Below are 24,634 nucleotides of genomic sequence, written 5' to 3'. Positions count from 1 at the left end.
TGATTTCAGAAATTTTAAATTTCTACAGTTATAGTTACAGAATTTCTACCTTTTAAAAAATAATGACAATTACAACAAAATATAGCATTTATTAAATGCCTATTTTATGGCAAGCATGGGACCATGTTTTACATGAATTATCTCACCTGAGTTTTAAAACGACCATTGGAGGTGCCATAATTATCCACATTTAACAGTTGAAGATGTAGAGACACAGTGTGGTGACATGAGTTCTCCAGGATTGCCTAGCTCCTAAATTGTACCAAGATTTGAGCTCAGGCAGTTGGATTCCAGAGTCCATGCTCTTAACACCACACACTTAACTAGGTTTTATACAGCACTGTTGTTAGAAACTATCAAAACGTTTAAATATTTAGAAGTCATCCTCAACCACGTTTGTTTTAAAGAGACACTACATCTTTTTCATATGTAGAAAGAATATAAAAATCAAGAGGCTTGAAGAGCAACTTTCCAGGCTGTTGAGATGCTGTCAATTATTTGAGTAGTGGTCAGTATTTTTTAATGCAATGCAGAAATGTTCCTAAAGCCATTTACCAATATCTATAAAAGCTTTTGTAGGTAGTTTTATTCAAGTGGAGAGAAAAGCCCCCATGGATACATCAAGGTTTCTGTTTCCCTTGGGCTTTATTTTTGGAATTCTCTTATTTTAGTCACTGAAGTAGTTCAGAAAGATTTATAATTTTAATATTTCCTGTAAAATTATAATTGTCAGTGATTATATCTGCTCACATTGCTGTACTCTGTGAGCATTTTTTTCTCCAAAGGACAAGCTTTAAAAGTTTCTGTGTCATTCACATTTAATACTGTTGACAAGATCAACAGTGAAAGGCAAAAGAAAAAAAAAAAAGTCTAAAAATAGTGCTTTTTATACTTCTGGATGAAGCCTCCTTGCTCTTTATATAGAGAGATATGGTTAGGGTCATGGTTTAAAAACTAGGTGCGTTTCTGAAATAACCTTATTTTTTTCACTTTATGCTTTGGACTGCCAGCCACAGTTGTCTCTATTGTGAATCCTAAAAAAAGGTTCATCGTAGTCACTCTGTGCAAATGACACACTTTAAACATCATATATTCATATATTATTTTCAGCTTCAACTCCTACAGTCCATCTGTAAGGTATATTAAAGGTTCTCACAGCTCTAAGTGGCTTCAATTAAAAGATAATTATACAAGAAACTTCTTTTCATAAAGCAATGATCTAAATATACATCTTTTGCTTTAGTTAATAACTATCATTTTCTAACACAAAAGTCACTCACTAAATGATGGTTTTAAATTATTTACAGGTTTATCTGGTGTCTCCAGGAAAGACAGAGATCATTCTGTATGAAAAAGAAGGTATATCTTTTGTTCTAGTACATGAATACTTCTCAATTTTCCCTATATTTGATATTAAAAAAAAAAACATACATTCATCTTAGGGCTAGAACTTCAAATATGAAAAGACAATTCTTCTCTAGAGACAATGTGATAGGGAGATTTAGTTAAATATTCCCCTGCATAAATTATATATTATTGCCCAGAACCCAGGATGAAAAGCATTTAGCCATAGGCGCATTGAGTATCACAATTTCTTGCCCCAGGAATTCCTGAAGTGAGAGAGAGGATGCCATGAATTTGAGGATTGCAAGGTACTGTTATGAGAATAAACTGAGTCATGAAGAAAACTGAGCCAGGTATACACTGTGCATATTTCCTTGTAAAACCTGGAAAGTTCCAAAGTAAGAATGAGAGCACAGTAAACGTACCTCCCTGCAAAAAACTAGGAATAGCTTTAATTTCTAGTCAAAATTTAAAAGTACAATTCCCGAGCATAGGCCATAGCTAGGTGGAATTTATTTTCTTAACACCAAACAAATCTAGAAAGATTATTAATATTCTGACCCAGGGGACAGCACTAGAGAGTATGCATGAGCTCAAAGTAGTATGGTGGTTCCAGATCGGGACCCAAACTTTCAGGCACCTGCCCAATGGGAGACAGAGCAGTAAGTAACCCTCCTTCTCTGAGGCTTTTTCAATTCTGTTTCTCTTACTTGGTTTCCTAGTTCTAGAGATACTGCATCAGTCAGAATGGGATAGGTTATGCTGTGATAACAAACAACTCCCAAATCTCAGTACCTAAAAACAAAAGATGTATTTCTCACTCACTTTACATATGCAACCCAGGTCGTCAGGGAGGCTCTGTTCATGCTAGTCACTGAGGGGCCTGGGATGACAGAGGATGAAGGATTTCGCACTGGCAAGGACATTCCCAAGCCTGAAATAAGAAAGGTCACTTCCATACACAACCAATTGGATGGAACTTCAAGGGGTGAAGAAGCACGATCCTCCCATTCGCTAGGAGAGAGAAACTAGGTATCATTTAACATACTATGCCTTTCAATGGTACGGAGCTGGCCAGCACTCATTTAAATTCTTTGCATTCATTCAGCAAAACTTCAACCTTAGATAAACTCTACCACAGTACTTCTTAAATTGTAATGTGTATATGAATCACAAATGTAACTTTTCAAAGTGCAGGTCTGGGACAGGTTCTATATTTCTAACAGGCTCCCAGGTGCTGCTTCTACTTTTGGTCTTCAGAAAACATCTTGGCTCTACCAAATGCATTCTCTGCACCTGCATCCAAGTAGCTCAACTTTCCTGGAGACAAATCACATCTACACTGGCTAGTTCTACTCTAAGTTCTTTATGTCACACTTTCATACCATGCAACCTTTGGCAACCCCTAAGCCACCTGCCTCAAGTTAATCTTCATCGTCTTGCCTCCTCATTTCAGAAAATGATATCACGTCAGCCGCATGTTCTCGCTCAACCTTAATAAAGGGTTCCATCATCTCTCCTCTGGATTCTGCAGTGAGCTCCACAGCTTCCCATCCTGCCCCCTACAGTCTATTCCCTACAGAACGGCCCTCTGACCCTCTTTCATTATATTGAATCATATCACTCCTTACTGCCAATGGCTTCCCATTCCCCTTAGAATAAAATCCAAACTCTTAGCAAAGGTCTTTAAGGCACAGAATAAATTTTTCCCTACCTAGTTCTCCAACTTCATCTCATGACACTCTCTTCTTGCTCAATACCTCTGACCACTGGATCGAGTTTCACTTCCTTAAACACCTCATGGTTTTCCCACAAGCTATTCTCCCCAGTAGAATGTACACTCATGCCCTGAAAAACTCATTCTCTCCACGCTTTGCATGTCTACATCTATCTCATCTTTCAGGTCACTCTTATAATGTCATTTCCCCTTCGATATCTCACTGACTTTCTTATGTAAAGTAGTCCCCAAACTTTATTCCCTATGTTGGCACTTTGTCAAGCTCCTCCAACATATCACAGTTTGGAATTATTTTGTCTCTTTTCCCGTCTACTTTACTTTGTATTTGTTGTGTGTGTCATATTCAAGTTGCATCCTTGGGTCCTTACACTGTGCTGCACCTAGTTAAAGCCCAGCAGATATTTGTAGAATAACTAATGAGTAGTTGAATGGATGGATGAATGATTAAATAATAGAGTACACTTTGCTTTATAATATTTTCCTTTGGCATTAGCCTAAACATAATTATCTGTACAAGTATATTCCATTACATCATCCCATGAATAAGTATCAAGTCAGTGGATTTCAATGCTTAAAACTAATTCTAACATTTCTTCACCAAATCACAATAATCCATAATAAGGGAGAAGCTTAAAAATCTTCTGGGATTTATAGATATAATCAGTAATATGTTGTACATTTTTAAAAAAGAGGAAATAAAGTATAATTTTAGAAGTATTTCATTATACAGTTTTGTAATAGACTCCCTTAAAATTTCCTGGGAAACACTATCACATGTGCCTAAAGATTTTTTTTTATATTTTATAATACAGTGAAAATTTATCAGTTTAGTAAAGTATAGTAATTCCTGTAAGGCCAATGTATTTGCCACTACAACTAGAAAAAAACATATAAATTACGAAATTATATGCTTCAAGCTCGCAGAGCTTTAGCGAGCTATGGATGAGATGAACTAAGTTTCCAGAAAGAAGAGATCCTTTCTGAGGTAGGCAAACAATTTCAGCCAGCTGTTTTTTTTTCCTCTTAGGAATGTTTGCTAAATTTTGGCAAAAAGTGAGGGGAAGGTGTGGCCAAGGCAGAGGACTTCTAGAGTAGAAAGAGAAACTAATGTTCTTTGGTTGCTCAGGGCTGAAGAACTATAATGGAAATTGTAGGGTCCCTAAATATCTTACTGGGATTTTTCTCCACGAGACATTTGCTGGATTTTTGGAATGTGTAGGAAGCTGAAGAGTTAGGATAAACACTTTTAAAAAGCAGAGTGCAGTTTTCTCCATCCTTGTAAGTAGGCATTTAGAAACAAACGCCTAGTGAGGGAGGAGTCCAGCTTTAAGTAACCAGCTGTCTCCCACTCAAGACATCTGATGTATTTGTAGTTGCCTGGGCAGAAAGCCTGGACACTTTGAAGGGCAGAGCTGAATCTTCTACAGTTTCTCAGGGCTGATAGGATGGGCACACATGAGCTCTCTATCCAAAGCGTATAAGACACACAGTGGAGAAAGGGAGATTAAGGGGATGTGGTAGTTTGACGAAAACTGCAAAACATCTTGACCCAGATGAATCCTTGGCTGCTTTAAACTTCCTGCTCCTTATTATGTCTGAAAAAGTGGGAATGCTTTTTGGTGGATATCAACACTGTCCCAAAATTCTACATTTGTTTTACACAATGACTGAGATTTAATTAAAAATTACTAGGGCTTCCCTGGTGGCTCAATGGTTAAGAATCCACCTGCCAGTGCAGCAGTCACGGGTTCAAGCCCTGGTCCGGGAAGATCCCACATGCCACGGAGCAGCTAAGCCCGTGCACCACAACTACTGAGCCTGTGCTCTAGAGCCCGCGAGCCACAACTACTGAGCCTGTGTGCCACCACTACTGCAGCCCACACGCCTAGAGCCCATGCTCCACAACAAGAGAAGCCACTGCAATGAAAAGCCTGCGCACCACAACGAACAGTAGCCCCCACTCGCCGCAACTAGAGAAAGCCCGCGCGCAGCAACGAAGACCCAACGCAGCCAAAAATAAATAAATAAATTTATTTTAAAAAATTTACTACCTATGTCAGATGCTGTGACTGATGAAAGAAAACAAAACAAGCCCTTCACAGATTATCCATCTTAGATTTTGCTGAAAAGAAATTTTAAATGACTGGTTAAAATGTTAAAGAAAACAGAAGAGAAGAACAAAATAAAATGTGTCCATTCTCTGATGGAGAATTCTAATAGGGTTGAAATGTTAAAAAAAAAAAAAAGAAACCAACTTAAAATAAAATGTATATTATAGACCAGGAGTTAGTGAACTACAGCCCGTGGGCCAAATTCAGCCCATTGCCTGTTTTTGTAAAAGTTTAATGGGAACACAGCCATGTTCACTAATTGTCTATAGTTCCTCTTGTGTTACAACACCAGAGTTGAGTATTTAGAACAGACACCATATGGAATATAAAGTCTAAAATGTTCTCTATCTTGTCCTTGAAATACATTGTAAACTTTGACATATGAATTGCTTAAAATATCAAGATTTAATTAACATCTTCCTTCCAATTTTTTTTTTCAATCAGCTCCTTCAGGGTAGATAGCATTCAATAAATGTGAGCTATATGAACACTCAGTAAGCTCATCATTTTATTTAGGACCTCACGTTGAAAACTTCGGGATTGTGAAGTTGAACTCAGACGCCAAAACCTTAACATGTGGCCATGAATAAATTAAGAGCCTTCTGTCCATTTTAAAGGAAATAATGTTTTTCAACGTTTCCTTGGCATTGTTGGATTCTGCCATAATTATTTGAGCTCTGGGAATGAGGACTCTGACAAACGTGAAACTTGGCAACAGAAATAAGAAGGCAGCCATGCGCTGTGCCTTGAGTACTTAAAAGGAGGATGTCCACATTCTTTCATGAGAGGGCCAAGTAAGTAGAAATACAGGTATATGAATGCCAAATTAATGTGGTAATTAATAACAATAATAGTTCACATTTATTGAATGCGCACTATAAGCTAGTAACATCTCCACTTAACTGGCCTTGGGTGAACTTCTCAAATCGGTATTTTTTAAAGAACTCCCACATGGTTATTATGTTCAGCCAGGATTAAAAATCTACTTCTTCCCGACTTCCCTATCACTTGCTGTGTTCTAACGTTCTACTGTTCCCTCTCTCTCTCCTAATAAACACTGACATTATACTGCAAAAAACTGGCAGAACAAATAACTTTTCTTGTCTCAGGCTCACTTACCTTTACTTAAGTGATGAATATTCAAAAATTAAAATCATCTGCTACTTCCCCTGGTTGGCTGGACCACAGCACTCGGTTCTTTGTGTTGCAATTGCTCATTAAAAAAACAGTAAGACTTGTCCACTTTTCTGGCTCAAAATATATTCGGTGTAAACAAAACTATGGTGGCCATTGTTTTCTTCCTTTCCTCTAAATAAGCTGCAGTCATCAAATGTATTAGCCTCTTTTAGGCAATGTGTTTGGCATTTGTGCAACTAGGTGGTGGCCAACAAAGTGTGATGTGTGAGAAGTTTTGTTGCAATGGAGCAAAATTCACCTGGAAGGTAGGGAATATGGGTTAATATAAAGCATATGCTATGATGTGACTTCTTTGGTATTATGATTCCTACTCAACTAGTGGGAAACTTACAGGATTCAGGCTACCTTAAGACACGATGAATAGCTCAAAATGAGTCACAGTGGCCAGTATGAACTTCCACGCTAGTTGTTTTGAAACATCCCCTGTAGGGCTATGAGTGTTTTGGAGAGATAAACTAAGAGTGTTACTTTAGACAAGAACATTGACGGGCGATGTACTTCACTGGAACAGAGGGAGAATGAGTAAAGTCAAGACCCCCTTTCCTGGGGTAACTGTTACTCCTTAAAAAGAGACCACTAAGCTGAGTGACGTGAAGACTCTTCCCTGGAGGACCCGACGCCACGCAGCTGAGAGCCGTTCCCGTTGGAGGGGACGGCAACTCCCCACTCATGCTTGTCCAAGACCTGTTGCCAGACCAGAGATCACTGCCTCCTTCCTGGACTTTTCCAGGAGGGGTTTGTTACTCCCTCTTCTATTTTCACAACTCTGTGTTGAGTGCTAATTGTGTGTAATAAACTGAGTGATTCACTCACTCTTTGGTGTACCTCCAATCCTGTGTCACCTGCCCTCCTGCTGGGCCCTGCAAGAAGCAGCAAGTACATTCTCCACCCCAGCCTCTCTCTCTCTCTGTCTCCCTCTCACTCACCCTAACCTTCCACCTCATCTCTCTCTATCGTTCTCCCTCTCTCTCTAATTAACACTCATAAAAGTAGAGGAAAACTGGAGAAACAAGTCCTTAAACCACAATTCAAGCTCCTTGACATCCCTTCCCACAAAATCAACCTTGCCATGACTAGACAGATCATTGCTCCAACTTCTGTATCTATTCATTTGTTAAATGACGTCTTGAAAAATAGAAACAGAGGTTATAAAGGACAGTGACCTCAAAGGACACATTTCTACCAATTCTTCAAATTTCCATGTGGAGCGATTTCTGCTAGGGGAATATCTGTGACCTTGTTCTAGAACTGTCTACCTGCAGAGGTCATCCATTCTGCTAGTTCTATGTCATCTGTCACTTCAGGTGTGTGTGTGTGTGTGTGTAGGCATGTATTTGTATGTGAATAAAAGAGAGAGAGAGAGAGAGAGGGAGAGGGAGAGGGAGAGAATGAGTGAGAGAGAGGACAGGGTTGGGGGGAAGAGAGAAAGAGGTACCCTGATTGTCCAGGTGCACCAGAGACAAGGCGGTCTGTTTGCTTAATTTGGGGAGGGGTGGGACTGGCCCCCTTGGTCCACAATATTCACCCATTTTCTCCAAATATTTTTATAAGTAAAAGAGACACTATTCTTAATGTGCCTGAACTGTGCCTATTTCTCAATAGGTTCAGAAATTATTTCTACCTTGCTTGGTACAAAATTCAAAAAATATTCCAGAATATGAAATGAAATATTAACATATGGAAAAAACACATGAAATCTCCAAGAATCCCACTACATTAAGCAGTTTATTCCTCTAGCCTCACTTTTTTAAACTGTGTGCATTTGTTTGTGACTTTTTTTTTAATAAACAGCAGTTAGATCATAGTGTTTAATTTTGTATCTTACAAAGTTTCCAAGAGACTTCATGAATTTTAGCTTACTGAAATTCTTCTGCAATGGCCAAGTAAGTTCATGAAGTAATGTCATAAATCACTCCACATTTCTAGATATTTTTGGGTTAGGAAAATTGCATGTGAGGGATAATACTTATTCATTTCATGTGGTTAAAATTCACGAACATTAAGTCTGGTACATCACCTTCTTAGAACTCTCCAGCTGCCAGCATCCCCCTCCTGATAAGAAAAGTGGCAGAGTCATTCTTTACACAAGCATCTATGGAATATCTAGAATATACTTAGCATTGTGTTGGGCACTAGAGAAATGAAGATTAAAAGAAATGGTTTCTGGCCTCAAGGAATTCAATAAATGTTCAATATAACAGATTAGTGATTTTATATATTAAACTCATTAATGACACCTTTCTGTCTATCTCAATTGGTTTATAAGTATGAGAGTTCATAGGACACACTCAACTAATGTTTGTTGATGATAAAATGTCATTTCAAACTTAGTCTTCATATATTTTATAAAATGGGCATATAAAATATTGTAATCTATGTGGGTATGTACATAAATGAGTTTTATGAATATAGAGTGGCAAGAAATGAAATCCCCCAAGGAAAATAGAATATTAAATTGTGAAATGACAAACTCTACTAGAGAACAGGCAGAGTCTTCAAGGTAATTTAAGAATTTGTGGGAGACAGAACTGTTCTACATCGTAAGCACTACCTAGCTTTGCTACTCAGGCAAAGTATGTGAAGCCACAAGAGTACAAGCATGTGAGGAAGGGGATTTTATTTCCACCTCCAGCTGACTTTTCAGAGTACACATGATGAGCTCGATGTACTAGGTAACCATTCTTTAAGGCATACGTTGGTCCTATACTTCCCTGAACTTGTAAAAGAGAAGACCATGGTCCCTAGGCAAGTACTAGAGGCATGTATGTATGGATGTATAAGTATGTATACATTTCTATATGTGTATATAAACAGAATTCATGAGCAAAAATACATGTGACATCTGGGACTTCCCTGGTGGCGCAGTGGTTAAGAATCTGCCTGCCAAGGCAGGGGACACGAGTTCGAGCCCTGGTCCGGGAAGATGCCGTGGAGCAACTAAGCCCATGCTCCACAACTACTGAGCCTGTGCTCTAGAGCCGATGAGCCACAACTCCTGAGCCCACGTGCCACAGCTATTGAAGCCCGCGGGCCCTAGAGCCCGTGCTCCACAACGAGAAGCCACCACAAGGAGAAGCCCACACACCTCAATGAAGAGTAACCCCCGCTCACCGCCACTAGAGAAAAGCCCACGTGCAGCAATGAAGACCCAACAACGAAGACCCAACACAGCCAAAATAAATAAATAAATAAACAAATTTATTTTTAAAAAACTCACACGATTTAAAAAAAAATACATGGGACATCAATCCTATCCATCCATCCATCCATCCATCCATCCACTCAATTATCCACCTGCCTACCTACCTATCTATCCATTCATCTATATCTATCTGTATTTTTCCACATGAAGAGTTCAAGTTAATAACTTGTTGAGTTCTAAAATTTTACTCTTACGGAGATAATTTTTAACACAACCCATTTTCTTTACCTGTAGATATTACTACCTCAGAGTTACAAAGCTCTTTGCTTTGCAATCATCTCACATACAGTATCTCATCTACTTTTCCTCAAAACCTCCAGAGGTGCTAAGATGAGGCTACCGATTTCAGCTGCAAATAGCAAGCCAAGACTTGAGTGAGATCACATGACTTTTCCGAAGGACACACAACCAGAAGAAGGTGCCCCCAGCGCCAGAATCTAGGGCAGAGGATTTCAAATCAAAGGCTCAGCAGGGAGTAAGGCCTCCAGAAAGGAGGTTAAGTTTTGGAACAGTTGTACCTGGGATGCAAATTTCACCCGTGCCTCAGGGAACTGGACTGCTCCCCAGCAGAGCTTCAGCCTGGGGCAGGGATGCCCACTTGCAGGTTGTGGTGGGGACTGAAGTTAATTTGTGAAAGTGCCCAGCTGAGTGCTTGGTCCTCTGTGGAAGATGAATGCCCTGAGGCTGCTCCTTATTCTACAAAATCACGCACTTGATTTCTGTCTAAAAGTCAGCACGGGCACGGACACATCGGCTGTCCAATCACTGACTGCGTGATTTCTCTGCAGCTCACAATCCGAGACCATCTCTCCTGTTCCACTGAGTGTTTCTGTCTCTCTCCTTTATCAGATGCCCTGCATTCACAGAATGCAGACTCATTTAAATACTACTGTGCCAAACGCTGAATTTAGGAAGGAAAAGTTTTCTGCCAACAAGTGATATTATTCATTCTTAACAAATTTGTAAGAATTGACCTATGGTTTACTTAATCCATGCAATTATTCTCATATTTATTACCATGAATAAACAAGAACTAAATATGGATATTATTAAGATTAAGTAAACAGAGTCGAATGTCTAAAATTAGGGGAAAATAAAATTCATTAAAAATTAAATTCATAAGAAAGTCTTGATTTTATATATATATATATATATACTTCTGAAATATTTCAATTTTGACAGAAATAAGGCTCAGTGAAGCCAAATATCACCAAATACTGATATGCACATAAATATATATTATTAAACATATGTATTTGTGTGTAATCAGTATTTATGTATATATATACAATAACATGTATGTATATATATGAATGTACATACACACAATAATAGAAATAAGGGTCTGTGTAGCCAAATAATCGTCAGTTTAATTACTGATTTGGTAAGTAAGCATATTAGACAGCATTTGGTTTTCAGATGTTTTTAAAATGTGCTTTTTGTTTTTCTGATAATCAAATACATTTACTTCACTAAGAAGCGCTCTTATTGTACAAGCTACTTCTCCATCCACAAGCAAAGATGTTCTTAGAATTTTTTTTAAGAATCAGGCTTATTTGTGAGCAACTGTAAGAAGATGGAAACAAAACATAAGCACAACAAAACTTCAAGGCTCTTAACTGAACAGCACCCCTGCCAACGTTGGGCTCTCCAGCGGCTCCGGCCCATATTTTGTTCTGAGCCCCGCGATGTTTGTTCACGCAGGAAGCTCTCTCGACTGTCAGGATGAATGACAACAGTCTCCGAAAATGACGTGACTTGCACTCGTAAAATACCAAGTGACACTTAACTGTGCTCGAAATATACCTACAGCATACTCTGTGAATAATTCAATGATGTGTGGGAGAAGAGGGGCTATTTTGGGAAATTTGTCCCATATAATCTTTTGCAAGCAGCTAATTTTCTCTGATACGATAACCCTGTCTTTTTTTTTTTTTTTTGGTGTCTTAATGTCAAAATTCGGTGAGAAATTTGATACCTACATGACACAGCTTTATCATTTCCCACCTACTAAAGTACTAAAGAATTTAATTTTAAAATGTACGGTATTTTGAAATAAGTCTTATGTACTATGTAACACAGATTTGTGTCAATCATAATACACAGTTTAATTCTTATAGATAAGCCTGAGTAGCAGATTTTTATTCACGCCTTTCCCTCATTGGACAAGGAATCCATTCATTTAAATAGCAGGATCCAAGCAGGATCCATAAAAACCCAAACCTTAGGAACAAAACTGTTTAGCACTGACTTATAAAAATTAGCTTTCTAGCACAGCCTTTTTTCCTTCAGGCATTTTTTTTTTTTCAGAGATTTTACTGATTTGATTGTATAGCAGAAGATTAAATTCTCACACAGCGATCATTAGCAAAAAATAAACAGAGCAAGTACTAAAGCTGGCTTTTGCACCTACTGAATGCTGCAAGTGTCTGTACTCATTTGATATGCATCTTGCAAAGCTCGGTTGTTCCCAGAAGGCCACTCCGTGAAGATTGAGCGAGCAGCGTCTGCTAGCGGTGCCTGCAAGTCACAAAAACAGAGAGCTTTACGACAGGGAGGCTGGGCGGTGACACAGAACTGGGAGGCGGGCTGAAAACCTGGGTTTGTACATTTTCTCGCTTTTAACAAGCATGCATGTGAAATTGTTACTTTGATTATTTTTACAATGCATATTAGTCACACTGAGAAACCACTGCATCATCAAGATTTTCCAGGTCTCTTCGTTGGCTCCACTTAGGAAGCCCTTTACTAAAATTGTTTTACTAACTGCTTATTGGACAGATTTATTTTTGGATATAGGACAAATCATGGTGAGGAACACAGCATGCTGCTCTTGGTGGGTGGTCAACTTTGGAGGGTCATCCTACATTACCTGTGGCATTCAGTGGGCACTGATTGAAGGCCAAGTCTCCTGCTGGAGTCCTTTTCCACACCATCGACATCAGGTAATCCTCTGGGCATATTTCATAAGGTGCTGCAATTTAGAACAGAGGGACTTGAATGCCGGTGGTGTTTATTTTTAAAATGTTGGCAATCAGCAACCCTGAAACGCACCTCTGTGACTGCAGAGAGTTTTCATTTCTTAAAAGTGTATTGTTTACTGAAATGTCAGAGATGTCTTCAGAAACAAAACACCACTAGCTTTCATTTCATTATCTACAAAATCCTCACAGAAATGTACTTTCTTTGGAAAGTGCTTACTGTGCAGGCTTTTTAAAAAGGTCATTTGGATTTGCCTATAAATTGAACATTATATTCAAGCATATACATAACAATCTTTCCAGTATTCACCTGTATTCATAAAGTTTGGGGATGTCACACAATAAAGTGATTTCTAATAAACTGAAAGCCATATCAGAATTATTAACTGTAGGTGATACGAGTAAATAAAGGGCAAAAATACATAACTTTTCATTTCTTCATATAAGTATGATGCCAATCATACTACATTATATAAAAATTAACAGATTTTATCTTTTAGCCTTATGCTTTTCAAAAGCTCCATTTGATTACTGAGGTGAGAAAGTTAAAGGGAATTTCGAGAATAACAGATGCACACCAGAAATATGTTCATGGAAAGCCAAAGAATTCGTGAAAGAAGAAGGTCTGTCTATGTTGCATTAAACCTGAAAGAACACATTCGTCCTTTCTCCAGATAGAACTCCTGCTGTGCTTTCACACAGAATTGCCATTTATATGTTCTGATATTTGTCCTCACAACCTGCCTGGGATAAGTTGGGTCCTCTCATCTCTGTATCTTGCACTTAAAGGTGTGTCTTGCACACAGAAGTTGTTCAAAGTTGAGTGTATACATGAATGACTATATGGCTATAGGAATACCTTTAGTAAGTAAACAAGGACCTACAAAATAACAAGTATCTAATATATACAGAAGTGTGATGTCCAGGGAGCAATTTCTTCCTTTGGGGACAGTATACTATTTAACCCATGCTAATCTAATTCTACTGATACTAATTCTACTTCAGAATGTATGACCTCATTAGGACCCATTACAGTTGTTAGTAGGTGAAGAATGCAGCTTGAGACATTGCCATCTTGAAATAATATTCACTTTATAATTACCTGAAATAAGATGAGTGGTTGAAACTCGTGGGCATTCAGAACTGAGAGTGGGACTGAAGATCACCTAATCCACTTCCTTCTTCTTTACAGATGGGGGCACCAGGGCCCCCAAAGAAGAGGCTCGTCCAAGGCAATGGAGCTGGTGGGGGTATCAGCAGAACTGGATTCTAGAACCCTGACTCCTGCACTCCGTCTTTGCTACCTTCACCAGGCCCGTCTTCATAAATGTCCCCTCCTCACCCACCAGTGATCTCCTACTGGCCAAACCCAACACGCTCACCTCGGTCATCACTCACTGAACCTTCCCTGCAGTATTTTTTTATATTGACTTCCCCCTCCTCCTTGGAAATCCTTTCTTTAGGGTCTTAGAAAGCTCTTCTCTCTCAGGCCTCCACCAAGCACTTGGACCATTCTTTCTCCCTATCTCATTCCCTGCATCCTTTGCAGAATCATCCACCCCTTACATTTTCCTTATGTTAAATGCTTTCCTTAGATAATTTCAAACCTTTAATAACAGTAATAGCATTGAGCCCTTATTAACAGTCTTACATGAATGGGCTCATTTAATTTTCCCCAACAACTTTATAAGTCAGACACTATTAGCCCCATTTATCAAAAGGGAAGACAGGCAGGCACAAAGAGGTGAATTGATATTTTTTTTCGGATTCCAAATATATATTTTTGGGGCTTCCCTGGTGGCGCAGTGGTTGAGAGTCCGCCTGCCGATGCGGGGGACACGGGTTCGTGCCCCGGTCCGGGAAGATCCCACGTGCCGCGGAGCGGCTGGGCCCGTGAGCCATGGCCGCTGAGCCTGCGCGTCCGGAGCCTGTGCTCCGCAACGGGAGAGGTCACAACGGTGAGAGGCCCGTGTGCCGCAAAAAACAAACAACAACAACAACAAAAAAACCAAATATATATATATTTTAATTACATGTGGGATGCACGGTGTAAAATGCTACAATTCTCCAGCAACTTCCTTCTTTTATGCCACATCAAAAAATTAATCTCTAAAATGAGGAGCAATCCCATAACTTGCTGCATAAAATTTTCCATGGTTCTCCAGTTATCTGACAGGATAAAGAGGATTGTGCTCGCTGTGATGAAAGGGTCCTTCCAGCAAGCCCTAACCTCGCTCTCCAATTATGATTCACATTGTCCCATGGACCAGCCACACAGAACTGTCATCCTCCAGATACCCCATACCAATTTACACTTCCCTAACTTTGCAAAAGCTATATCCTCTACTTAAAATACTCTCTCCCCTCCTTGTTTTTCTGTTTGTTTGCTTGTTTTGGGTAATATTCCTGTATATCTTTAAAACACATCTTAAATGGTGTATTCTCTGGGGGGCCTTCCTCAGTACCTGTCATTGAATATACAAGTATTATAATCTCTTCTCATAATGGATGGAAAATATCTGGTTACAGTGTGAACCTCGTCAGTTCCTAAGTTTTGCCCTTTAGAAGACTAGTTATGTTTTACTTTATTTCTCTTTAATCTGCTGTAAGGAACCGCTAAGCTGTCTAGCACATAGTAGGTGTTCAGAACATGTTTGCTGAGTACATCAGTTTTACTGAGGAAACAATATAATAGACTAGCCCATCCAGTAGACCTTTCTGCCGTGACGGAAGTGGGAATTTCACGGTCCAATACGGTGGCGTCTAGTCAATGTGGCTATCGAGTACTTGAAATGTGGCAAGCAAACGTGTTTCTGTAAATGTCAACCAAAACTACTACAGAATATGAAAAGGAAACTTATAATACATGTTAAAACTCACAAAATGCCTCATGCGTAGTTTATTCCACAGTTGAATTCTATAAAATTAATTAATTCGATATAATTCTATAGAATTAATTAATTAATTAACCTGACATTACTATGACACTTGAGTATTCTTTTTATTTATCTCTATCCAACTTCTGCTCATGGTTTTCCTCATTAACTCTTCCTTTGTAATCTTTCACTTCACTTGTACTTTTTTTCTGTTTTCAAACAATGTCTTCAGTTCCACGGATGTTGAAGTACATTTCGTAAAACTTGTGGCTATAGCTTTCAGGGTTTTTTTTTCTGATTCAGGCTTGACATAAGCCAATGAAGGAGCAATTTGCACCCGGAGGTCTTCATTTCCCTGTATGTTTTCAGAAAGCTTTCCACACGTATTGTTTTGGTTTTTTTTTTTTTTTTTCTTTATCCATTCATCTGTTTTTGTGGGGTTTTTTTTAATTCTTTTCTCTTTTTTTTGAATTTTTGAATTTTATTTATTTTTTTATACAGCAGGTTCTTATTAGTTATCCATTTTATACATATTAGTGTATCCATGGCTATCCCAGTCTGCAAATTCATCACCCCCCCTCCCACCTTGGGCACGTATTGTTATTCCCACAAGAACACCCTGCCCCCGCCGACCTTCGGGTCAGAAAATCTGGTAATTGCAAGCGTTCACCACTAGATGGCACGGGTGAGCCAACAGGGTGAGCTGTTTACCGGGCCCACACCTGGAACTGATGAGGTTCAAAATCAAGGCAGGATATGGGTGACCGCTCCACTGTGTTTTAAAGGTATACCACGTGGGGGAGGGTTCTTCTCTCCATGTTAAGTACAAGGCTGAGCCGTGAAAGGAATGTCAGCTACAAGGCCCCTCAATCTGGCCCCTTCCTCACCTCCCCCTGTCCACCCTCACTGCCTCCCGGGGGCTTCTCCAACTCCAGGGGGACCCTCACCCCACAGCCTGTTCTTTCTGCCCAGGACACGCCTCCCCCTTCCCTCCCTAAACCTCCTCGTGGCTCCTGTCCGCTGCCCTCAAGCTCTTCTGGAATATTAGTTATCCATTTTATACATATTAGTGTATCCATGGCTATCCCAGTCTGCAAATTCATCACCCCCCCTCCCACCTTGGGCACGTATTGTTATTCCCACAAGAACACCCTGCCCCCGCCGACCTTCGGGTCAGAAAATCTGGTAATTGCAAGCGTTCACCACTAGATGGCACGGGTGAGCCAACAGGGTGAGCTGTTTACCGGGCCCACACCTGGAACTGATGAGGTTCAAAATCAAGGCAGGATATGGGTGACCGCTCCACTGTGTTTTAAAGGTATACCACGTGGGGGAGGGTTCTTCTCTCCATGTTAAGTACAAGGCTGAGCCGTGAAAGGAATGTCAGCTACAAGGCCCCTCAATCTGGCCCCTTCCTCACCTCCCCCTGTCCACCCTCACTGCCTCCCGGGGGCTTCTCCAACTCCAGGGGGACCCTCACCCCACAGCCTGTTCTTTCTGCCCAGGACACGCCTCCCCCTTCCCTCCCTAAACCTCCTCGTGGCTCCTGTCCGCTGCCCTCAAGCTCTTCTGGAATCCCGCCTTCTCACCCCAGCCCTTTGTCTGCCCGGCTGTTCTCCAAGACACCCCTCACCGTGCACTGCCACACGGTGTCCTCCCTTATTTATCATTAGTAGTAGTATTAGCCTCCTGCTAGTATGTGAGCGCCATGAAGACGGGGCTTTTTCTCTTTTGTTTCATTCTTAACGGCACATAGCACTCATAGGTCCTGGTAAATGATAGTGGGAGCTATAGACACACATGTACTTTTAACCAAAAACTACCAAATACGTTCAGAAGATCTATTTTTCCAGTCCTCCAGTGCTTAAGATGACAGCAAATGAGGAGGATTTTGCAGAGTACTGAGGACTCTGTGTGTGTGTGTGTGTGTGTGTGTGTGTGTGTGTGTGTGTGTGAAATAGGCCAGCAGTAGGTAGTCATTTTCATTTAAGAGCAATAAGACAGAGAAGTTAGCTACCATAGGTTTCCTAAAAATTAGCCAAAATGGGTTTCCATGGTACTGGATATTTACAAAAGTTGACCTTGTAGGACTGTGCCTGACTTGGTAAGGGTCCAGGAGACCCTGTTCAGAAGCCCCTGATATGAACTGCATACATCCTAACTGGTCAAGGAAGAAGCTGATTCAACAGTTATTTTTCCAACCACACCACTCAAGTAAGTATTAGTTCCCATTTACCTGGTGACAATCAATGTGAGGTACTTTAACCAGACCCAAAAAAAAAAAAAAAAAATCACAGTAATTGTTTTCAACCTAGAGAAGTCAGCAAACTTTGTTTTCTCCTCTGTAAATGCATGAAACTTTGGATTCGTCGTGCTTCTTGTAGATAGAAACTCAGTACACAAATGATAAGAAGGGAAGAAGACAGAAGAATCAGAGATTCAAAGTTGCAAATCGGTTCAGGATTTTCAGCTTTTTAGAAGGAATGTCAAATCCCGCAGCTGCTTTAAATATTTCATCAAAGGTGATTTGGCATCTTTGAAGATTAAATCTTAAAAAAAATTTAGTTCAGAAAATAGGTCTATTTCTGCTCATATCCAAAGCAAAACAGCCTAGATATTAAAATGACAATTTATTTTCTTCCATCTTAGGTTTATGAAGTCCCCAGGGGTGAGAAACTTCCTGGGGTCTTCTCAGTGGCAGGAATGGAACTCATTCATTCTACAAATACTTGGGCATCTATCATGTCCCAGTCTCCTTGGGAAGTAACTGCACAAAAAAGGAATAGACAGAGCCTCTCAACTCCAAGATCTCGAGGGCCACAGAAGTAGAGACGTTACAGTGCCGTCAGGCTCCCACTATGATCAGAGGAGTCCCGGTTGCCCTAGGGGTACTTTAGGGGCAAGCAGGCCAGCAGAGTATTTCCAGAAGGATGTCCAGGTTGAGATGTGAAGGGCAAGGAGGAGTCAACCAACAAGGATGGGCAACTGTGCCTCAGGAACCACACGTGGCAAGACCCGGGGCAAGGAGAGCCTGGCCCAGCCAAGGCATTGGGAACATCTCCCCTGGGAGAGCTGAGGCTGGACAGAGGTGGGCCACTGCAGGAGGAGGAGGGGGTGAGGATGACGACGTAAACTAGAGGTGTGAACTTAAGGGAGTGGGAAATAGATGTCATGTTTGGAATGCTGTCCCTGCAGTTTGGAGAGTGGGTTGCAGGCGAGTGAGACTGACGTCAAGGAGGCCTGTGACAATCCAAAGGGTGTAACTGGGGAAGAAGGGCTGTGGAATCACAGGAAGTGGCTGCAGGAAGTGGGTGGATTCCAAATGTGTTTAGGAGGAGGGATGGGCTCAGCTCCAGGGCAGGTGCAGGAGGTGAGGACGAGGGAGGGAGTAAAGATGAAACTCAGGTATCCAGGGAGGGAGTCTGGTGTGCTCTACCCTGAGTGACAGCACACGGGGAGGATATGGCTTGGGAGAGAAGATGCCGTAAACAGTTCTGAGTGTGAGCTATCTGAGCGCATCCTGGTATCAAAAAGCTGGCTGGTGTATGGCACGAAAGCGCAGGAGAGAAGCAAAAGCTGGAGATAGAGATTTGCGTTAATGTTTTTTTGGTTTTATTTTTTTCTGTTTAATGCTACCTGCGTGCACTTTGTAAATTAGAAAATGTATAATTAGCTCAGGCCACGCTGCTGTGCTCAAAATAAAAACATATTATTGTGTAGCAATATGAAGCACTTGCTTTTTTATGCCTCAGCAAAATGGAACCACGACTCTGTTCATCAGCTGAAAGATCCCACTGTTTGGTCTCACTAGTGCAAAGATATAAAAACCCATCTGTAAGATACAACTGTAGTTGAAGGCACAAGTACGTAGTTAGCATGTGCCCTTAAAACAAGGTGGCAATTACCTAGTGATTAGCTGTTAATCTGTCTATTCAAACTGATTTTCTGTCTCTTAAAAATAGCAAAAATTATACAGGGCTTAAATTAATTTGATGTGGAAAATTAGTTTTCACCACTTATGCTAGAATTTCAGCATTAAAGAGAAATTGATTCTAAACTGTAGAGCTGCAGGCAGAAAAAGAAAAGAAAAAAATATGCACGATGCATGACCCCGTATTTCAAATTTCACTTGCTGGCAATTCATTAATTCTTATGTTTTGGGAACCCCCTGTGCTGGGGGGTACAGAGGTAAATAAGACAGATTCAGCCTCTGTGCTCACGCGGTTTACAGTTCTAATTCAGCAGTGGCGCTTACACATGTGAAGACTTCATGCAGCTACTAATAAGGCTGAAGGGAAAAAGAGGGGTGTTTATCAGATGTGTTTCATAATAGCCTTCCTTCTTTAGAGAATGATCGTTATCAGTCTCAAGTTGCTACACCGTTACAACAGCAGTATTGACTTAGGCACTCTTCTAAGCGCATTAAATACTTTCATTCAAATAATTGTCATAACCTTTAAAGTGGATGCAATTATTGTCATCCCTGTAAACATGGGCAAAACAAGGCAGAGAGAAATCGCTCAGTGAGGAGGTGGTGGACCTCAGTCCATCAAACAGCTCTCTCAGCCCATTTTCAGAGAATGTTACACCATCTCTAGGCATTTTTTGCACTAAAATAAGTACCTAAGTATTTTGCAAAAATTTGTTTCTAAGTCTGGAAGTCAGCAAACCACGAACTTTGAATTCCCTAGCGAACAGTGTGCATTTCAGGTTGCCTGTTTGAGGACTTGGTCTGACAATGTGTTATACATAACACACACCCCAAAATTCTGAATTAGTATTTTTTAAATTCTATATTTCAACTTAGACAAGGTCGCCCTACTTCCAACTTGTTAGCAAAGTTAAATAATAATCAAAAAGATAGCTAACTTTAACTGTGGGGAATAACTCTTAAGTAACTATCCTTTCATGAGACAAAGTTTTATACTGGAGTACCCGTGAGGTTTGTGCTGTGCTTTCTTGCCTTTTTACATCATTTTAGGAACTGCTGAGGATAACAGCGCTCCATAGCCTTCCCCAGGTCACGGCAGATGGAACAAATGATAACATCTGGAGGCACATTAGGGTGATGGGCAAGGCTACTTCAGGCTCAAGGCCACGGGCCACGGCCTCCTGTCTTGTGAGCTGCCCTAAGGCCTTAAGAATCCCTATTTGGGCAAACCTGGGACCCATGCTAGCCCGAGAAAATGGCTCTGAGACCACCTTGAGGAGCTCTGACCTAAAAGAATAAGCTGGGCTGAGATTTGGGGAAACTGAGTAACTTGCTATAGAAACCTACATATTTTTTTTTACCCCCAACATTTCGATGATTTATTTCTAAAGAAGGAAGGATCGTGCCACAAATTCTAACTACAAAATAAAAATAGTAGATGCACTAAAAATGTCCATTCAAATTCTAATTAAGTAATCGAACAGCATTTTGAAAGAGTAAAGTAAGATTATAAAATGTATTACTTTCATAGTCATTTTGAAGTGTATTCACATGCTTTTACACAGATGGTTTCATTAGTCCAGTTATAGATTTTATGATATGGAATAAATACATTCAAAAGAGCATATATCTAAGGACCTGCTACAGTCAATGCAGAGTAGGGGATTTGGAAGGTGAAAATATATAGCTCATTTGCAATAAGCTGGAAGTCTAGCTAAGAGGTATATAGATATATACATATATAATAAAATATAATAGCAATATATAATAAGGGAAGCACAAAGCAAGTTTATAAGGGCTCAAAAAAGAAAGAGCACCCATGCAATTGTGGGAGAAAGAATGCTTAAGTGAGAAGACAGCTTCTAATGGCTTGGGCTCCCAAGATGCTCCTATTTCAGTAGGTGAAGATGATGGCCCAGGACACTAGGGGAGTCCAGGTGACTAGGAGGGCAAGCAACAGAGAAAGGACAGAATACGTGCCTCTCGATCCAGGAACCAGAGACTGCGTCTGCTTGGTTGCTTTACATACAGAGATTTGCCGTATGTACAAATGAGCCACTGATGAGGACACTACTATCCCCGCTATCTCAGTATGCACGGAATTGGGCAGGGAACCAGAAGCCACAGAAGTTTTTTAATGAGCGAGTCACATGACTAAGGCCATGAATAGGGGAGAATCATCAGATAAGAACCTGTGTGGAAGAGATTAGAAAATGGGGTTGATGTCATAATATGGGTAATGGACATAGAAGACCTGGACTGCACTTTAATCACTCTAATCTAGAGTATTCTATCACTGCACCCTTGAAACAATCCCCTGGGCATGTATCATTATCCCATTTAATGTATGAGGACAATGGGGCCCAAGCCAACCTTGATTTGACCACACTCCCCAGACTCTTTGGAAGGCAGTGGCCAGGGGAGGAGAAAGCAGGGCCCCAGGAGGAAAGACTTGACCCAGGTGGACTCCACCACTAGGAAAGAGGTTGGAAAGAAGGAGGGAGAACTTCAGACAGAAAAGCTCCCCTGGGGGCATAAGGGTCTGATTTGATACCCCAGTTGGAAAGGTCTGTTAGGTGACAGTTCTCACACAGGTGACAGCTGGAGAGAGAGAGAGAAAGCAACCAGAGCGCCTGGGGCAGGATCTCAGGGCCATTCACGCGTCAGGATGTGTGAGGGGAGGAAAATAAGTGAGGATGAGAAATATCAAGGGGGCTAAGGTTCAGGTTTAGTGTCTTGGGAAACCTTAAACCCAAAAAGGAGTTTACTAATTGCATTAATGTTCGTTTTATTCATTAAAAATCATTAAGTGGTTCTTAAAATATGCTTACTTTTACTGTCAAAACAATGTGGACTGAAAGGAAGAAACAAAAATGGTAAAACGTGCTGCTTAAATTTTCTGTTTCCATTTGCGAATGATCAGCATGTTGCCAAGCATTTCTAAACTGGTCAAGGTAGAGTAATATAGGATTACAACAAACTGCTTGTTAAGTTTTTGCTGCGCAGAAGCTGTGAGAGTTTTCTCCCAGCTTCATCTGATGAGCAATCTGATAAGGCGAATTATGATAATAATTATTTCCATAGCAGCAGGTTTGAATAGCAGGCCTAGAGTACTATCTGGCATATATACTGATTATGTCAGAGCCCAGTGGTTCTCCCTGAATTCTGCCTCTAACACTGAATTGATTTGCTGTAGAATCTCGGACAGGAGCAGGTCAGGAAACCCCAGCTTTTCGGGAGGATGGGATGCTTCCCTGGAGATTGGTCAGATACCAGGTGGCCTCTCTCCCTATGGGGCATCTTCAAGTTCTAATTTATTTCCCTACTTTTTAGAATGCATCTGAGGTGACTTAGCAAGAAAAAAATAGGACATGGCAGAGGAGAAAAGTCAGTCCCTAGTGCCACGTACTGCCACCACTGGACTCAGTTGTTGGTTTCAGGTGAACGGCTGGTGTGAACTGTGTGGGTGTGACATTACTTGCCATGTCCAAAAATGTGCAGTGAAACACTTGCCTTAACCTTTTGAAACTGAACAGGTAATAATATAGTTCCTTACGGGGTATACACATAACATCCGACAGCAAAAATAATAGCAATTCTAATGAAATAGGAGCTTTTTTAAAGTACTAGTAGTGATTAGTCTTGTGGTCTGGAATCAGAAAGGTAAAGCAGGTGCCAACCTGTATGTGAATATTTCAATAGAGACTAGTATGCTGGGGTTTTTTAAAATAAATTTATTTATTTATTTATGGCTGTGCTGCGTCTTTGTTGCTGCACGCGGGCTTTCTCCAGTTGTGCTGAGCGAGGGCTACTCTTTGTGGTGGTGCACGGGCATCTCATTGCAGTGGCTTCTCTTTGTTGCAGAGCACGGGCTCTAGGAGCTCGGGCTTCAGTAGTTGTGGCACGCGGGCTCAGCAGTTGTGGCTCACGGGCTCTAGAGCGCAGGCTTAGTAGTTGTGGCACATGGGCTTATTTGCTCCGCGGCATGTGGGATCTTCCCAGACCAGGGCTCGAACCCGTGTGCCCTGCATTGGCAGGCGGATTCTCAACCACTGAGCCACCAGGGAAGCCCAGTATGCTTTTTTTCCTCTTTAAAATATGTAAATTTTACACTTACATATTTGGGTTTCCAAGAATGATTACGTTTAACCCTAAAATACGGTGGTCCACACAATTTAGAAGTCTAACTTTTTAACTTGTCTCTAACAGAGATAAAATATTTATATTGATAGTGATTAATTAATTCCCCACTCCTCCAACTGGGAACTGAGGAGAACTTTAAGTCGATGTGAGCTCAGACCCCATCCTCCTCCCTGACACCCAGCCCAGATATTATCCACCTGTGTGTGTATAGTAGTTCAGAGCCTTGGGGGACGGAGCAGTGAAAGCACACTCCTGCTACAGAAGATCTGTGTCCTGGAGGGGCAGAGCCTCACATCAGACAGGTCTCAGTGACACCCCTCCTGCTCCCCACAAAACAGGAGTACTAGTGCTGTACAACTGAGCAGCTCTGCCTCAACCATCGTACTTTGTCTACAGCGGCTAGTTAATTGCCCCTTATATTTCTGTTTTATTTTGGTTGAAACAAGAGTTGGGTAGGGAGACTTGAAATGCATTGTCTGTATTTTCATTATGAACTGATTCCAGAAACAGTCCCTCCTTATTTATGAAAAAGTGTGAATAAGACAAAATTCTGCAGCCTTATTCAGATGATATCTCAACTTTCAACAATGGAGCTGAGGTGGAGAACTGTTTTCCAGTCTTTGTGAGTTTTATCACTAATATTTATTTAGTTAGTTAGTTAGTTCGTTAGTTACTACTTATACTCCAGGCTGGTGCAACCCAAGAAGTAATCTGCAGCATCTTCACCATCATCTGGGAGCTTGTTAGAAATGCAGATTCCCAGGCCTGGACCAGACCTACTGAATCAGAACCTTGCGGCAGAGGACATTGGCTCATGAATCTCTGTCTTAACAAGCCCTCTGGGGGCATCCCTGGTGGTCCAGTGGTTAAGGCTCCATGCTCCCAATGCAGGGGGCCTGGGTTTGATCCCTAGTCGGGGAACTAGATCCCGCATGCCACAACTAAGAGCCGGTGCAGCCAAATAAACAAATAAAATAAATATTAAAAAATAATTAAAAAAAAAAAAAAACAAGCCCTCTGGGTGACTCTTTTGGCCTCTAAAGTTTGAGGTGCATGTATCTTTTTTAATTATAGATTTGTCTGGATATATGCCCAGGAGTGGGGTTGCTGA

At 40.8% G+C, this 24,634-nt stretch overlaps 1 protein-coding gene across 1 annotated transcript in view; it reads right to left on the bottom strand.

The window, feature by feature from the left end:
• ADGRB3 (adhesion G protein-coupled receptor B3) overlaps positions 1–24,634 on the bottom strand; it is a 792,587-nt gene that overhangs the window by 436,113 nt on the left and 331,840 nt on the right. Inside the window, exons 7-8 of the mRNA XM_024133055.1 lie at positions 12,465–12,566; positions 12,006–12,112 (exon numbers count right to left, since the gene is read on the bottom strand). Of these exons, the coding sequence (XP_023988823.1) occupies positions 12,006–12,112; positions 12,465–12,566 (209 nt within the window). The remainder of the gene's footprint in view (positions 1–12,005; positions 12,113–12,464; positions 12,567–24,634) is intronic.

Source organism: Physeter macrocephalus, chromosome 10, assembly GCF_002837175.3.
Source record: "Physeter macrocephalus isolate SW-GA chromosome 10, ASM283717v5, whole genome shotgun sequence".
Classification (NCBI taxonomy): domain Eukaryota; kingdom Metazoa; phylum Chordata; class Mammalia; order Artiodactyla; family Physeteridae; genus Physeter; species Physeter macrocephalus.
This window is presented reverse-complemented; position numbering and strand designations above follow the sequence as displayed.